The following is an 18,985-nucleotide window of genomic DNA, read 5'->3' as shown; positions in this document are numbered from 1 at the left end:
ATTTAGGATTTAGATCGTAGTCCATGAATCTCGAATTTTTCATCCTTTGATCTAATTCAATAGATCAAAGTGTGAAAATCAAAATTCTGGAAATTTGTTTTTATTGATTTTCTGTAGCTTGTTGTTTTGATCATAAATAGAGTTTTTGGATTCCAAATCATGATCCGTAAAATGGATCTGATTTTTTATTGAATCCTCTTACTCTCTACAAAACTTTAGCAAGATCGAACTTTGTTTCATGGTTTGTTCTGAGATTTTTCCAACAATATATTTTGGTAACTCTGTTTTTTGTAATTTTTATTTCCTGTGTTTTTTCTGCTTTTTGTTTTTGATATATCTGGAGCTTCCGAAATCCAAATTCGTAAAATGAATTGGATTCCTAAACGAAGCTAATTTCTTCTATGAAATTTTTGTTCATTTCTAATTTGATTTACTATACTTAATCTATTAAATACTGAAAGCTATCAGAAAATTTAACAACAATTTTAAGAGTTTTGAAGTTGTTTATTTGTTAATAAATTGAGTTTTATGTCAAATTTTACAATTCTATAAATTAGATTCTCTTTATTCACATATTGAAAAAATATCTAAAATTTTTTAGAATGATTTGAATTTAATTGATATCTGATTTAGTCAAATTACATAAACCTGTTTTGATAGAGAATTTTGTAATAATCAATGGCAAAATTATAATTTTGCGTGTTAATTCAAATTAGTGTAGAATTTTGTATTTTTGTGGTTTTGTTGATTGTTTTTGCAAAAAGGTTTCATTTGCTGATTCCATAGTGTTGAAGTGAAGTGTATTTGAATCTAAAGTGAAGAGGCAAAGAGCAAAAAAGCTCTATTTTTATTTTTTTAGCATTTTTCTTTTTTTTAGTTAATTAGGGCCTTTTTGGACACATTAAGGATTTATAATTAATTTCAATTCAAGTCTTGGGTTTGTAATAATTCCTAATTATATTTTATTTTTATATTTTTAGTTAATTCGATTTTTTCTTTTTAAGGCAATAAACAATTGGCATTTGTGGAATACGAAGTTTTATCAACCCATTCCTCGAGTTCGATCCTGGTTATCACTACTTGTGAGAGTTGGATTTTTAAAGTTTGGTGACCAACTTTCATAAATACTTTTCATCAAAATATCCTTTTAAAAATGCATTGATAAAGTGTACACCAAATTTTTGGCGCTGTTGCCGGAGAACGGTGATTGAAAAATGAGTATTCATTTATTCCCTTCTTGTTTGTTTACGCTTAATTAGGATTGTTAGTTTTAAATTTTTGAAAAATAATTAGGATTGTTAGTTTAATTCATTGCACTTTTTAATTAGGATTATTAGTTTATTTTTGCAATTAGGATTAGATCCACGTTGCTTGTAATCCATAGTTTCAAGTTTACTTTTTTTGCATGACCCAACGAGTAGGATAACCCTTTCTAGGTGACTTGTGCATGATTGGTACCTTACACTTAGTTTAATTTTGAAAAATTTAATTGCATGATTGCAAATTCATGTTTCTTTGTATTTACTTGCTTTTTGCTTTTTAGTTTTACAAATAATTGCTTGCTTTGTAGTTTGCATGGTTTGATCACATGTGCATGCTAGGTTTAGGTAGAAAACCCATTTAGGATGGTTGCTTACACCGGTCTCGATCCAGGTGTATACAAGGGTGTAGGTCCAAAGATCCCAAACTTGTGTTGCCAATAGAGGACCTCGAGTCCTTAATCAGACAAGCCCATCGATCTAGCCAGATGGTTGAAGATCAACATCTCAACCGTCCCCTTAGGGAGCATTTCATTCCAAACATTTACACTCCTGCCTTCTGCATCACGAGACCTATTGTACGAGCAAATAATTTTGAAATAAAGGCCAATATTATTCAAATGCTTCTATCTTTTTACGGTCTTAGCAATGAGGACCTATATTATCACCTCGATGAATTTCTGAAGATCTGCTCCACTATGCGGATCCATAATTTTGGAGATAACGCTATGCGGTTAACTCTTTTTCCGTTCTCCTTAAAAGATCAAGCTAAGCACTGGCTTAAATCCTTAGATGTAGTTCATATTGCTACTTGGGAACAATTGTAAAAGGAATTTCTAAAAAAATATTTTCTCATTGGCAAAATGAATCAATATCAAAAGGGCATAACCAGTTTTCTGCAAATAGAGAGAAAACAATTTCATGAAACTTGTGATAGGTTGAAAGACCTACTCAAGAAGTATCCCTACCACCAAGTTCCAAAATGACAACTTGTGCAATATTTTTATGACAGTCTTACTCAAAAGAACCGTCAAATGGTGGATGCTGCGTGCAGGGTCACATTCATGCTAAAAAATGAAGATGAAACATGGTCACTTTTAAAACATTAAGTGACAATTCTATACATCATGCTTCATCTTCTAGACTTGATAGGACCACCTCTGATCTTAGTTGTCTTAAAAAGGGAAGAATATTGGAAGTTGGGTCCCGTCAATACTTGCATATCAAAGTGGACTTGTTGGCTAAAAAATTGAATCAATTGCTAGTCAACCCAACTTTAAATAAAGTGAGTCAAGTGTGTGAGCCATGTTCTAGCCATGCACACTATATTTCTGACTGTCTTGCAATACCACTCTATCTTGAATTTGTTCAAAAAAATGGGAATGTTGGCCAAGGTTTTGCCAATCCTACACATGACCCATATGTATTCACTTATAACCAAGGTTGGCAAAACTACCCCAACTTATCATGGAGAAATCCACAAGTCCCACCCACTTCCCACCAATAGGTTAGACCAGGTAAATTTCAGCAAAGTTACCAAAGATCCATTTTCCAACAGCCTCCTCAGCTGAGCCTACCTTCTCCTCAGGAGCCCATAGTGAGACAGACCTTTCAGGAAAAGCTCCTCAAGGCCTTTTCTAACATAAAAGCCAACCTTTACTCCCATACACAATCAATAGCAAAACTTGAAACACAAATGAGATAGTTGACTGAAGCCTTGAGTAGGCAAACCAAGGAAAGCTTACCAAGTCAAATTATGGCTATCTTGAGGGCAATGAAACATATGCACCATGGCCTGCACATGGTAGAGTCTCATCAGAAGCAGGCCAACATTGTCATGACCCTTCAGAGTGGGAAGGAATTTCACCCACCCAGGGAAACGACTGAGGACCTCAAAGACCCACCTATAGAGCAGTCGACTTCCTCCTTCTCTAGGCCTCCTTCCTCTATTGCTAAAGACCCATTTACTGAGGCCTCAAACAAATCTAGAATCTTCAACAAGTAGGAAGCTCAACTGCAGAGAATGCTTGAGACTTTTGAGCATACTTATACAAACTTTTCCATGCTTGATTCCATTCAGCACAGATATCATGTAGATTCACAATTAGATAATGGCATGACAAAATTCATGGTTTATAGTTCTACCACTCATCCATACACACTACACACTGAATTATAATTAGGTGTGGATGATGACATTATTGAAAATCAAAAGAAAGGCTACCACATGGTGAGTGTGGGACCAATTTGGGGTAATGTGGTTGAAAGGGCAAAAGATAAAACAATATATCTGAGACCTTCAAATTGAGCATGACCATCCGTCCATTGATCTCATGAACGGTGGAGGAAAATCAGAGATCTGTCTAGCTGAAGACGTAAAACTTAACGCTTGTTGGGAGGCAACCCACACTAGAGTTGTAAATTAGTAGTTTACTACTTTATTGTTTTATTTTTTTTTGCTTTTGTATCGTGAGCATTAATAATAGAGCATGCATACACACCATGATGAGTACAGGTATAGGACAGTCTGAAGCTTCACACCACAAAGCATTATATCAAAAGAGCTCCAATATTTTTTTTGGTCGTATCTTTTCCTTTTTTGTGTTCCTATGTTTTTTTTGTGCACTCATATAGTTTCATGCAAGCATGGAAGAGTATCACTGAGGACAATGGCATTCAAGCATGGGGGAAGGTATGATCTACCTAAAAAATTTTGTCCATGTATAATTTTTTTGAAAAACTCATAAAAATTAAGCATTTTTAAAGCAAAAGTTTAATAATATATGATTGTTTTTGCATATCTTTGACATTTTGAGATGAATTTTAAGCCCCATGTAGAAATTTTTCCAAAATCAATTTAGATGAAAAGGTTACTTATGTAGCATTTGAAGAAAATATTGTTTATAATTGTTAAAGTCTATTATGAATTACATAAATATAAATGTGCTGAATTTTTTCCAAAAATAAGCAAAGAAAGAAAAGAAAGAAAAGAAAGAAAAGAAAGAAAAGAAAGAGCATACAAATAGTATTTTGACACTTATAGCTACAGTGCATTTAAAAGCAAGGTACATGCACAAGTTAAAGTGCTTATACTAATGTGATTGAATTTCTAATCATTGAGCCCATACATGAGTTAAAGTGTTTGTACTCAAGTGAATAGGATAGCTAGAATATCAAAACTCTCTGTGCAATTATCACATGAGGCCTTTTGGATTCGATCAATTAAGCTCGAGGGGTGTTCTATACCTGGTGCTCTAAAGCCATCTGGTTTGGGAGCCATTGACTCAAAGCTCGCTACAAGGCTCCATTAGAAAGCCCGGTTAGTAGAGACATTGCTTAAGCAGAGAGAAAAACTATATGTAACTATAAAAATTCAAGATGTAGTGACTTAAGTGATTAAGTCTAAGAGACACTCTGTGTCTAGTGCCCTAAGGTTGTCTGATCTGGGAGTCACTGGCCTAAAGCTCATTACATAGGTCATGAAATCTGAAAATTGACATAGTGTTCAATTGAAAAATAAAAAGAGCTTAAAGAAAAGAAAAACATTGCTTGACAATCTTTACAAAACGATATAAAAGTGTTTATGTAATTATGAATAGATGATGACATGAGTAAATAAAGTTTTCTAAAAATAAAACATAGATAATCTGAAAGTCTAAAGAGACAGAAAGAAGTTTTTCCACTGTGGATGCTTGAATGATTCAATAAATGAAAAAGAATATGAATATCCAAAATATATACTTGTGGGTATCATCACTGAAAACCCTCACGAGACCTTACTCATCCAATGAGGTAACCAAGGGGTTTAAGAGCTTGTTGTATCTGCTAAATGCAACCATAATTTCTATGAAAGTGAGTTAGGCATTTTTCTTTAGTTTTTGCATTTTTTAGAATAGAGCTTTCATTTTTTTGTAGTCTGGATTAGCGTTTGCTCGAGGACTAGCAAACAATAAGCATGAGAGAATTTGATAATGCGTGATAATACATTCATTCTTAATACATAAAATCATGCATTTAAGCATCTTTTATTGGTTTTCATTTCATGCTTATAATGTTTCAAAGTTAAAGAAGCTATGGTTCAAATTTCGTGCGATTCAGAGTTAAAATGAGGTAGTTATGATCATTTTACAGTTTTATAGTGAATCCCAAGGCAATTTGGAGCTTGATCCAATCCAAAACACATTAATTGGATCTTGGATCCAATGCTAATGTGTTTAGCAAATGAAAATCCCTAAATCCATTTCATAAAAATTCTAAAAACCCCTTGGAATTGGCACCAACCTCTTCTTAGAAATTTTTAGTTAGTTTAGTAGTTTTTTTAAAATAAGAACAATTAGTGTATTCAATTAGTAAATTCCTTTTAACCTAATTCAAACTATAAATAGAACACATAGGACTGGCTTGAAAGTGGTCTTCATCCCCTTTCACACCAGCCCTAATCCTTCTTCTTCACCCCTTCTTTGTTCCAAATCTTTCCTTCATTTGCTCTTTCTTTTTCTCTTCTTTTTCTTCTCCTTCTTCTTTTCTTCTCATTCAGCAATGGAGGCATGCTTGGAGACCAATTCGGATTGGAGTTGCACATCTATCTTTGGTTGAAGATCAATCGAATTCATTGAATCTAGCAATTTGGTGAGTTTTTCTTTTCCCTCTATTCAATTCACGTATGGTAAATGCATATTTTTCTTTTGATTTGTTCTTGTTTTTAGTTTGATTCAATCAATCTATAATTCTAAGCATTTCAAAAATTTAATTAGTTTTGTAGCATTGCTTTTGAATTACTTTTCATCTCAAAAGAGATAGATCAATCAATGGAATTGCTTTGTGCGCAATTCGATGGATCAATCAACTCGTGTTCATTAGCGTAGTTGATCCTCTTCAATTGCATTTTAATTTCTATAAAGTCTGCAATTAGATCATTTAGGATTTAAATCGTAGTCCATGAATCTTGAATTTTTCATCCTTTGATCTAATTCAATAGATCAAAGTGTGAAAATCAAAATTCTGGAAATTTGTTTTTGTTGATTTTCTGTAGCTTGTTGTTTTTATCATAAATGGAGTTTTTGGAATCCAAATCACGATTTGTAAAATGGATCTGATTTTTTATTGAATTTTCTTACTCTGTACAAAACTTCAGCAAGATATAACTCCATTTCACGATCCATTCTAAGCTTTTTTCGATGATATATTTCAGTAACTCTGTTTTCTGTAATTTTTGTTTCCTGTGTTTTTTTTGCTTTTTGTTTTTTATATATCTGGAGCTTCTGGAATCCAAATCAAATCTGTAAAATGAATTGGATTCCTGAACGAATCTAATTTCTGCTATGAAATTTTTGTTCATTTCCAATTTGTTTTACTATACTTAATCTGTTAAATACAGGAAGCTATCTAAAAATTATTGTTTATTTGTTAATAAATTGAGTTTTACGTCAAATTTTATAATTTTCTAAATTAGATTCTCTTCATTCACATGTTGAAAAAATATCAGAAAATTTTGAGAATGGTCTAAATTTAATTGATATCTGATTTGGTCAAATTACAGAAACCTGTTCTGATAGAGAATTTTGTAATAATCAATGCCAGAATTATAATTTTGTGTGTTAATTCAAATTACTGTAGAATTTCATATTTTTGTGTTTTTATTGATTATTTTTGCAGGGAGGCTCCATTTGTTGATTCCACTGTGTTGAAGTGAAGTGCATTTGAATCTAAAGTGAAGCGACAAAAGGCGAAAAAGCTTCATTTTTATCTTTTTAGCATTTTTCTTTTTTATTAGCTAATTAGGGCCTTTTGGCCATATTAAGGATTTCTAATTAATTTCAATTCAAGTCTTGGGTTTATAATAATTCCTAATTATATTTTATTTTTATATTTTTAGTTAATTCAAAATTTTCTTTTTAAGGTAATAAATAATTGACATTTATGGAATACAAAGTTTTATCAACTCGTTCTTCGAGTTTGATCCTTGTTCTCACTACTTGTGAGAGATAGATTTTTAAAGTTTGGTGACCAACTTTCATAAATACTTTTCATCAAAATATCCTTTTAAAAATGCATTGATAATGTGTACACCAGAAGCCCCCTAAGAGATCAGTTTTTTCATTAATTTTCATGTCTCGTAATGTGGAGACAAAATATCAACGAAGGTGCATCTCATCCAAGGAAGTCTCGTCATCATATGGGTTGTGACCAATACTTCAAGAAATTGAAAAAGCTGGTTAGGGTTGCGCTTACTCACAATGCAACCTTTACTTGAAGTCTTTCTATGAATCTTGCGAAATGCTACATATGGCAAAAAAAAAATTATGAAATAATGAATAAGGTAAATCGTCTTTAGTAGATTTTCTTTCTTTTTCATAAGAACATTGTGTTTTACTTGAAGTCTTTCTATGAATCTTACTAAATGCTACATATGTGGTACATGTTATATTTGAATGAGTATACATACAAAAAACAAACAAATGAGCATGCAAACTTCACACTTATATCACTTCACATCTAAGCTTTTTTGTCAAAATAAAATTCTTTTGGATCCCAGACAGTCTCCTCCACATTTTACACAGGGCTTTGTAGGGTTGACGTCTCCCTTTCTCTTTTGTTCTCCTTATACTTATTGCAAACTATGTAAGATATACGTACAACACATAAGACATTAGAGTTATTCATTAACAAAGACTATATAAATACAAAGAAGCAAAATTCATTAAAGAAAATACTAACAAATACAGATGGCACAATAAACTAAAGAATAAACCTATGATTTAATATGCTTCCACGAATATGTATACAAACTAAATAACGTCTCTTCTACATCAAAAACATCTACCCAGCCTGGTTCATCACCTATGTATAGCGAATATGTATACTGGAGGCTCATTTACTCTTCACTTTGTCCTATTTTTGAGACAACCTAGCCACTAATTCGTTAAATCTAATGTTTTTAGGGACCACTAAATATCTTCAACTATGATCATCAGTGGCATGATAGTGCACTTAAATATATATTGAAGTTATTTTAATTACCTACACCAACCACATGTAGTATACAACATCTATTGAGAATAAAATACAAACAACAACCACTCTGCAAAACCAACTACCCACATTAACACCTTGTGTATAGTCAACCCAAGCTCCATTACACAAAGTGTTAAGTTTTTTTGTCAAAATCAAATTCTTTTGGATCCCAGACAGTCTCTTGCACATCCTACACATCTTATATTTTATACCTCAGGCCACAATAGTTGGTGTTGGAGATGGGGCTTTGTAGGGTTGACGTCTCCCTTTCTCTTTTGTTCTCCTTATACTTATTGCAAACTATGTAAGATATACGTACAACACATAAGACATTAGAGTTATTCATTAACAAAAACTATATAAATACAAAGAAGTAAAATTCATTAAAGAAAAAACTAACGAATACAGATGGCACAATAAACTGAAGAATAAACCTATGATTTAATATGCTTCCACGAATATGTATACAAACTAAATAACGTCTCTTCTACATCAAAAACTTCTACCTAGCCTGGTTCATCACCTATGTATAGCGAATATGTATACTGGAGGCTAATTTACTCTTCACTTTGTCCTATTTTTTAGACAACCTAGCCACTAATTCATTAAATCTAATGTTTTTAGGGACCACTAAATATCTTCAACTATGATCATCAGTGGCACAATAGTGCACTGCACTTAAACATATATTGAAGTTATTTTAACTACCTACACCAACCACATGTAGTATACAACATCTATTGAGAATAAAATACAAACAACAACCACTCTACAAAACCAACTACCCACATTAATACCTTGTGTATAGTCAACCCAAGCCCCATTACACATACACAGAAAAATATAAAATCATATAATAATAGACAAACATCTTCAAAGAAGCAAAAATATTAATTTTTAATATGATGATGCATCATCAAAGAAAATACAGATCTTTAAAACAAACATATTATATTCTTAAAAAAAAACCTAAACTATATGTGCGAAGAAGATTTTGGAGTCCACAGATTGGGGGCAACAGAGAACTCACCTTTTGATCTAATAAGAGAAGTCGATGGAAAGAATGTAGCATCCTCGTCAGAATATCCGAAAAAGTTGTCAAAGATAAGAAAAACTAAAAAATTATGCAAGGAAGATTTTAGGGACCACAGGTTAGGGACCTCGAAGGACCCTAGATTTTGTGCTTAAAAAGAAGCAAAAATTTTGAGATGCTGGTATCAGATCAAAAATTACCCTAAACCAAAATAACCCTGATCCAGACCTGGTACCAACAACTCAATCGCAAAAAAAAAGGTGCACATTTTAAATTTTAAAAGGCATTTCACAAATTTTTTATGCAATGTTATTTTATTTTTTATGCAAAGTAACTTAGGTATTTGTGCAATTTCTTAGTTCAAGTTTAAAAAAATTTATAGCTTTTTATGTAAATTTAGGAATTTTTTATATAAAGTAACTCAGGTATTTATGATGTTTGAGGTTCGAGTTTAAAAGAAAGTTTGCTCACACTTATTTTATGCAAATTCATAATTTTTTTATGAAAGGTATCTCAAATATTTGTGAGGTTTGTCGGTTTGAGTTTTAAAAAAAAAATGTAGCTTTTTTATGTGAAGTAACTCAGGTATTTACGTTGTTTGGAGGTTCAAGTTTGAAAGAAATTTTGTAGATTTTTTTTTGCAATGTTATTATGTTTTCTATCCAAAGTAACTCAGGTAATTGCATAGTTTGTTGGCTCGAGTTTAAAAGAAATTTTATAATTTTTTTATGCCAATTTAGGATTTTTTTATGCAAAATAACTCAGGTATTTTCAATGTTTGGAGGTTCGAGAGTTTAAAAGAAAGTTCTCTCGCACTTATTTATGCAAATTTCATAAATTATTTATATAAGGTCACTCAAGTATTTACGAGGTTGATTGGTCTGAGTTAAAAAAAAAATTATAGATTTTTTATGCAACATTATTACATTTTTTATGCAAGGTAACTCAAGTATTTGTAAGGTTTGTCAGTTCAAGTTAAAAATATGTTACAGATTTTTTATGTGACAGTATTATATTTTCTATGCGAGGCAAGTTTAAAAGAAAGTTCACTCACATTTATTTTATGCAAATTTGGTAAATTTTTAATGCGTGGTAACTCAAGTATTTGCGAGGTTTTGAGGTTCGAGTTTCCATCAGAAAACCCAGGCCATTCCCCATTTCCAAGTGTGACTCCTCCAATTACAGCAGAATGCGAGTGAACTCAAGTATTTATTTTATGCAAATTTGGTAAATTTTTGATGCATGGTAACTTAAGTATTTGAGAGGTTTCGAGGTTCGAGTTTCCATCAGAAAACCTAGACCATTCCCCACTTCCAAGTGTGACTCCTCTAATTATGGCAGAATCCTCATACCCACACCACCAGGGGATCCACCGAAGATTGATTTTTTGACAAGGTGATAGAGATTAAGTGTCGGTTGAGGCACGACTGCCAGTGATGGAGGCAACTAAGGCGTTTTCAGTGAAGATAAAGGAAATTTGAACTGAAAATGATAGGTGTGATGGCAAAAAAGGTCCTAAAAATAACACTATTTACGAATTGGATAGCAAACAAATTTATGAAATCTCAAGGTCTTTCAAGAAACATGTCATTTTTGACATACAGTATGGTTATTTTTCGTAAAAAAATTATGCACATGAACTAAAAACATAACATACCATCTAGTCATCAATCCAACTATAACATAAATGAAAAGCAAATACATATACATGTTGTGTACTAACAATTTAACTACAACATGAATTTTACAAACAAGCATGTTGTCAACTAATCATATCTACAACAGAAAAAAAAAGTTAGGAATAAGCATGTTGTCTAACTATGGCAGAAAATTTAATAAGCTATAACAGAATTTAAAAAGCATGCTTCTTCCTTTTTTTTCTAAGAAATCATGAAGGGAGGGTCTATACTATGAAAAATGCAAAAATCCCAAAGTAAAACGCTGAAAAATGCCAAAAAGAACCCTCTAAACTATTAGCTCTTCAGACACCACCGCTGACCTCCTTAATGCAAGAAAAATAGAGAGAGGGGAAATATGATGGAGAGAGAGAGAGGGCAAGTGTGACATACCCGAGGTTCAAAACCAAAAGCCAAAAGCCATTTTTGCTATTTATTTAAAAAGAAAATAAATTTTTTTAATTTTTTTTAAATTTTTAAACATTTTTAAAGGTTTTAAAAACCCTATGGCAATACAACGAGTGAGCAGCGGTGGAGAGTGGGACGACAGGGAGGTGAGGGGAGGCATGCATGAGTGAGAGAGGGTGAGAGAGATGAGAGTGAGTGAGAGAGAGATAAGGGTGAAAGAGCAAGAGAAATGAAGGTGAGACGATAAGGGAAGAAGAGAGTGAGGAAGGGGAATGAAGAGAGTAAAACATATAAAAAAAGGTGGGTGACACTTGGCCCTCCCCCAAGTCAGATGTCCATGCAAATTAACACTTTTGCCCTTGCAGCCCAAAAAATCCCCAAACTACTTTTTTCATATCCAAATTACCTCTTATTGAACCCAAAACCTTAACCATAATATTCTCATAAAATCCAGCTCTATCCTCATAATTCTACACATGTCCCTTGCCCAAAATGCCCATGAGCAACCTCAAGAAAAAAACTATGTCCTCGACTCGCAACAATTCCAATCCAAACCCAAATTCGACCTAATAAAGACCCAAAACCCAAGATAAATTGATAAATCTTTAATCTCATGAAAAAGAAACCTTATATTTATAAAATAATCATAAATTTACAGGGTTTAAAAATCAAGGGTGTTAAACCCACTATTCAAAATTGGGACCTAGTTTTACGGCATACTGATACGACCCACATTCAACCCGTTGGCATCCCTAAGTAAGCTCAACCTGATTTGGACAAAACCAGAGAGAGACATATCCAACCCAAACCGACATCCTATAAACAATTGCACATAATATCTATTTTTTTTAATGGTGAGAAACCCTCACCAAAGCGAGGAAAACCTCGGGTGGCACCCCATGATCACCCTGCCTTACGTGGCCCACCTCTAAAAGCTATGGACACATTCGTGCACCAACATGGTTTGAACTGGTGTGGTGACGATTTTGAAAACAAAATTTTTAAACCAAGAACTGCGCACCAAATAATAATTTTAAAACCAGTTCTTGCACTCGTTGCAGAGTAGCAAGTCAGATTGTCTCCATAGGGAATGGTACTTAGGCAAAAGAATTCACTGAACTTCACTTTATTAATAAATGAAAAAGAAAATTATACTATTCTTTATTACAAGCTAATACAAATAAAAAGGAAACAAAATTAATAAAAATTCTAACTAAACTCGGGCCCTCAGATAAAATTCAGGGAGCTGTATAATCCTCTTCTTCTTTTGTATCCACCTCAGCCCACCCTTCCTCCTCACGTTGTCACAGTAGGGACCTGTAATATAAAAAAAAACAAAGGGGGACTTTACCTATTCTAAACAATAAATATTAAATAAAGAAAATATAGAGTTACTCAATAATTAAAGGGACCTAAAATTGAGGGAACAATTAAGATTAAAGGGAACAATAAATTAAAAGGAAACTATTAGAATTAAGAAATTAAGTGGATAAGACAACAACTACACTTAACACTAAAAGGGAACTAATGCAACTAGATTATTTTGAACTAAGACTAAACTATAATTATCGACTAAGCAATAATTAAATAACTAAACTAACTTAACTAATTCAATTAATTATTGGACAGGTAAAATAACTAATATATGCTTAAACTAACAAGAACCAAGACTAATCTAATTAATTACCTAATCAATAAACAAAAACTAACTAATTAATGTATTTCATTAACTAACAAACAAGAAACATGTACTGACCGAATTAATCAAGATTCAAATTAACTAATAACAAATAACTAAATGGCAAACATAAAAAAAACAAAATAACAAGCTAACTAATTAAATAAATACTAACTAATGTACCAAATAACAAATCTGGAATAACTATATTAAAAACTAACTTAACTAAAGCAAGTAACTAAAGATATAAAAGATTTCATTAACTAACTATCAAGAAAGTAATAATCAACTGAATTCAAGATTCTATACTAACGTGTTAATTAATTAACTAATATGTAACAAATATGTTGTACGGATTATAAAATGAAATTAATCTAACAAAATCTAGAACAAACTAATGAAGAACTAACTAAAACTATCTAGACTAACTATTTAATTTAATCAAATTAAATCTTAATGCAAGAACCGGCTAATGTATATCAAACTAACTACTCTATTTGCAAGATAAAAAAATCAAGATATGAACAAAACAATTAACTAAATTGACATGAATTAGACTAAACTACACTAACTAGCTAGGAATTAAAAACTAACTCTAAGCTATAACTATTCACGTTTACATGCAAATAATATAACATATTCAAGGAAACCCGATAATTGAAATAAAAACTAAATCGGTTAGCCTAATTTCATAAACTAATTAAATTTAATTAATGTGAATCTATTCTATTTTCTAATTACATTAAACAAAAAAATCTTCCTAATCTAATTACTGGAAAATAGGAATTAGCAGAATTTAAAATTATTGATAAAAAATACCGATTAACTAAATTCGGCTAGCAATTAATCTACTTAATTAAATGATAATTAATCTAAAATAACAATTATCTAAACCAATTACTAAAATTAAACTTCTGGAATTAAAACTAACTTTAACTACTGAGAAAGACAACAAATTAAACTATCCTATTTTATGAAAATAAAAATTAATTATAATACGTAATTATTCTACCTATTAATCTAATAATTGAATAAAACTATCTAAAGCAATTAACGAATATCAAGAACATGAATTAAACACTAACCAAACTATTCTAATACTGAAAATAAATAGAAAATATTTAGATCTAATTAACAAAAATTAAAAAGGTTATAAAAACCTTAAATCAGCTAATTTATTTTAATCTAAATAATTAATATAATAAATACTAAAAATAAATAACCTATTCTAAATTAATTATACACTAAATCTGAACCTAAACTATCTTAAAATCATGAAAATTATGAAAAAAACTATTCTACAACTAATGATTTCAAGAAAATATGAAAATATGAAGAAAAACACTAAAAATCGAAAACCCCTAATTTTTTTCTAATTTATTTTTAGAAAAAACTAATTCTAAAGGCCAAGAAACTCAGATCTGATCTAAATCTACTCTAAATTTAATCTAAACAAAGCAAAAATAAAAATATACTATGCTATAAATTTATATATACAGATTTTATAAACACGAACTTTTCCGACGAGCCTTTTCGGTTAAGATCTTGGACACGGATGACTCAAGACTCGACCAACACACCAAAAAGAAAATGATTAGACACCATAAACATATTCTAGACACAGAATAATACCTAATACCAAAAACCCAAAGAAAAACAAAAAAGAAAAGGGGTCAAGATTGAGTTCTTTAAAAAAAATAAAGGGCTTAAAGACCGAAAATAGAGAGGGGGAGGAAGGCGCACCTCAAAAGTTGCCCAACGAATGTGGGGGTAGAGGGAAGGGGACTTACACCTTGGTTTTCATGCCACAAACATCATTTTTGTCGCTAAAATATGTTTTTAGCTGCAACATGTTGGAGACGAAGTTGATGAAGCGGAAGATCGATGCTGGAGAAAAGAGATCGGTCGATTGCAAAGAAAGAGGGTTCTTGGTCGGTCGATCATGAAGGTAGATGGTGTTTTGCACTAAATCTAAGTTGAAGCCTCCAGCCGTGTATACCTGCAGCAAAAATAAAAAGAAACACAAAAACAATGGAGGGGAAGAAGATAAAAAATCGCAGACAAGAAAGAACAAGGGGAAAGAAGAAGTCAGAAAGGAAAAGGGAAGAAAGTGTTTGGGAGAATGGGTGAGTGGGTGACATGAAACCCTAGGGGAAGACAATCTACAACTTGCTGGACGTTCTCCTTTTATAAAAATAATTTATGAAAATTATAAAATAGGTCCCTATTTTAACTATTTCTAAAATAGTATCCAAAACCTTCTAAATTTGCTAAAAAGTGCCTATGCCATTTTCAAAAAGGATTTTTATGAAAGTATTCACATGTGGATCTTGGATTTGGGTTTAAAAGGATGCGTGGACCAGTCACAATGCTATTTTCATAATTTTGGATTGGATCTGGATCTAGTTTGCATCGATATGGATCTAATTTCATAGAAAATGCTCTAATTTCCTCGTTTTAACTCCGATTCTGATGAAATTCGAACCATAGCTCCTTCACACTTAAAACAACCTAAACAAGGGTGTTTAAGCTATAAAAGTTTATATGAATACATAATTTTATGATAATATGATATGCATTTCATGCATTATCAAATGCCCCCATGCTTATTTGTTTGCTAGTCCTCGAGCAAACTAAATCTAAACTACTCTGCTAAGAAACTAGAAATGAATAATGCATGAATTTAAAAATAAATATTAAACAAATCTTAACTCACTTTTGTAGAAATCATGGCTCTATTTGACATATACAATAAGCCATTTAAACCCTTAGGTTACCCTAGTGGACGAGTAAGGTCTCGTGAGGGTTTGCAGCGATGCTACCCACAAACATCTTTGTCATGCATAAGTATACATTTTTTAAAAAGCATTAGACAATTAAGAAATTAGTTTAAACAAATATTTCTTGCAATTACATTCTCAAAATATATTTAGACTTTACATGCCTCCACAAAAGAAAAACTTTTTCTTACACTTTTCTAAAAATTACAATTATCTACGATTTTTCCTCAGAAAATCAAGTATAATCATGCTATTGCTTATTTATCATCACTTGTATATTTTCTGCACAGTTTTTAACATTTATTTTTAAGCAATGATTTTTCATTAAGCTCTTTTCTTTTTCTTTCTTTTTCTTTTTCAATTTTTTACACTTTTTTCTTTTTTTCAGTTAAGCACTATTTCAATTTTCAAGTTTTCATGACCCTTGTAGTGAGCTTTGGGTCAATGATTCCCAGGTCAGATGACCTTAGGGCACCAGATATAGAGTATCCCTCAGACTTAATTGCTCAAGTCACTAAATCTTAGATTTTTATATTTACGTAGTCTGATTCCTATCATGTGCAATGTCTACGTCTCTTAGGTTTTCTATTAAGTCCATGTAATAGGCTTTCAGGCTGGTGCCGCCCAAACCAAGTGGCTTTAGGGAACTAGGTGTAAACACCCCTCAGGCTTTACTTGCTCGAACTAAATAGGTCACAGATGTCGACTAGACAAATAAGTGATTTTTTTTATTGTCCTTTTCAACATGGGAAGCAAACAATTCAACTTGTATCTCAACCCAATTGCTAAGGAGCAATCAAGATATCAAACAAACTAAACGTATATGATTTTTCTTTGAAGCTCTTATTTTTTATATATATTTTTCATTTGCTTAGTCTTTCAAAAAAAAGTTTGTGTATATTCATACTTGTGATTCAAAACAAACTCTAACATTCATATACAATCTTTTCTTTGAAATTCACATAAATGACCACTCTTTCTAGATTTGTTTTAGAAAAAAAAAATCACATGGGGCTTAAAAATCTCTAAAATGTCAGATTATGTAAAAACATTCATATATGCTAAAAACTTGTTTCTCAAAAGCTTAATTTTATGAGTTTTTATAAAAAATAGATATATGGACAGAAAAAAAATTGGGTGTACATCTCATACCCTCCTCCATGCTTTAATGATACTGTCCCTAGTGGCATACAATAATGTAAACATGCAGATGTTGATGCACACCTAAGAACATAAAACAAATAAATATAGGAAGGAGGAAAGATACAACCTGTTTATATACAGGGCCTCTTGAGCTAATTGTCGCCTTGTCCTCGCACCACCACCATGCATATACGAATGCATGATTTTCTACTAGTCTGGCAAATAGGATGCTTTTGTAAAAGTTCTCTGTGTCCTGTAACCTGTAACTCATAACACTAAAGCACAAAAGATCAAGGCATTAAGCATGACAAAATCAAATCAAAAGAAAATAAAAAGAAATGAAACAATCTAATCAAAAGTAAAGCATCAACGAAAATAAAATAACAATGTAATACTATTCTTACTATATACATATGGTACAATATCTTTGCTCAAATCCTATCATATTCCTCTCTTGGGCACAATATGCCTGAGCACAATCCCCTCCCTAACCATAAAGTGGTTCTTTATGCTATCTTCTACTGAATAATACACCTCAAGTGGATCATTACATAACAATAGCAAGTTTGAGACTTCTTTCATCATCTCTTCAACAATATCCACCTGGAAACAAGACTCATCTTCGATGGGTCCCATGGCAGCATTAAAGATATTCAGTCTCATCTTCTTGTGGCCAAAGGACAAGTCCATCGCTCCGGTGCGACAATTAATATACGCAATGGTCGTTGCCAAGAATGGTCGGCCTAGAATGATCAGAGTCTGACGATGGCTTCTTACATCCTCCATATCCAAGATTATGAAGTCAACTGGAAAATAGAACTCATCGACCTTGACTAGCGCATCCTCTAGGATTCCTCTCGAAACCTTGACAAAATGATCTGCTAGTTGTAGGGTCATAGGTATCGGCTTCATTTCTCCTAACCCAAAAGAATCGTAGAAATATTCGGGTAAGATATTCATGTTGTCCCCTAGATCTAACAATGCTAGCTCGATTTTGATATTTCCAATAACATATGAAATGATCGGGGCACCAAGATCTTTGAGCTTGGGTGGAGTTTGGTGTTGAAGCACCGAACTCGCCTGCTCGGTCAAGAGAACCTTGGTAGGAACTTTGCTTCTGGATTTGCACTTTTATGTGCAAAGCTTCTTCAAAAATTTGACGTACGTTGAAACTTACTGAATGGAATCTAGTAAGAGAAGGTTGATCCAAACTTGCTTGAATACTTCAAGCATGTCTTGCATCTTAACTCCTTGCTTGCTGATGCCAATGGGAGATTCTAATACTTTTGGATAAGGTGGTTTAGGGACATATTCTAGGGGTTCCTCCTTCTGCTGAGGAGACTCACCTCTATCCTTTCTCTTATTGGGGATAGATAACTGTGCAAAAGTGGATGGCATGATCTCATCGGGCTCATCTGTCGTCTCTCTCAGGGCTACATGTAACTTGTGTCTGCTTTTAAGGGCCATCAGTGTCTTAGCCTGTTGTTGGTGAATATCAGTCATGTGCAGGCTAGACATGGGTTCCTTTCTCTTGGGGTTCAACACAGGTTGGTTGGGTAAACTACCCTCAGTTCTCTGCATTAGGGCCTCTTCTAATTGTCCCATTTGTTGCTCAAGCTTGGCTATTGATTGGGTATGAGAACTTAGCACTTGGTTACACTTCTCGAAAGCATTTTGATTGAAATTTGTCACATCCTAAAGTGCTTAGAGAAGTTTTTTCTCAAAAGACAACTATAGAGCAGTCTCTTGAGGGGTAACTATAGGAAAGTTTGGAGAGGGTTGGAGATAATTTGGCCTCTGAAATGAATGAGTGAAAGTGTGGGGCCTAACCTAGTGATTCAGAGGGACTGGAATAGAAGCTTGTGGATTTTTTCATGTGAAGTTAGGATGGTTTCACCAACCCAAATTATATATAGAAGAATATGGGTCATTCATGGGTTTGGCAAACCTCTGAACACCTTAAACTTATTCCTGAACAAATTTAGGGTACAAAG

The 18,985-nt window shown here is 32.5% G+C and overlaps 1 protein-coding gene across 1 annotated transcript; it reads right to left on the bottom strand.

Annotated features, from left to right (window-relative positions):
* Positions 1 to 17,432: 17,432 nt before the first annotated feature.
* Positions 17,433 to 17,903, bottom strand: LOC149843187 (uncharacterized). The gene has a single exon (XM_090000851.1). It carries the CDS (start codon positions 17,901 to 17,903, stop codon positions 17,433 to 17,435), a length of 471 nt encoding a protein of 156 aa, XP_089856977.1.
* Positions 17,904 to 18,985: the final 1,082 nt, after the last annotated feature.

This window comes from Nuphar pumila, chromosome 3 (genome assembly GCF_984573655.1).
Source record: "Nuphar pumila chromosome 3, dmNupPumi1.hap1.1, whole genome shotgun sequence".
In the NCBI taxonomy this organism is placed as follows: Eukaryota; Viridiplantae; Streptophyta; class Magnoliopsida; order Nymphaeales; family Nymphaeaceae; genus Nuphar; species Nuphar pumila.
The sequence above is the reverse complement of the archived record's forward strand: the minus strand, read 5'-3'. Positions and strand labels throughout refer to the sequence as shown.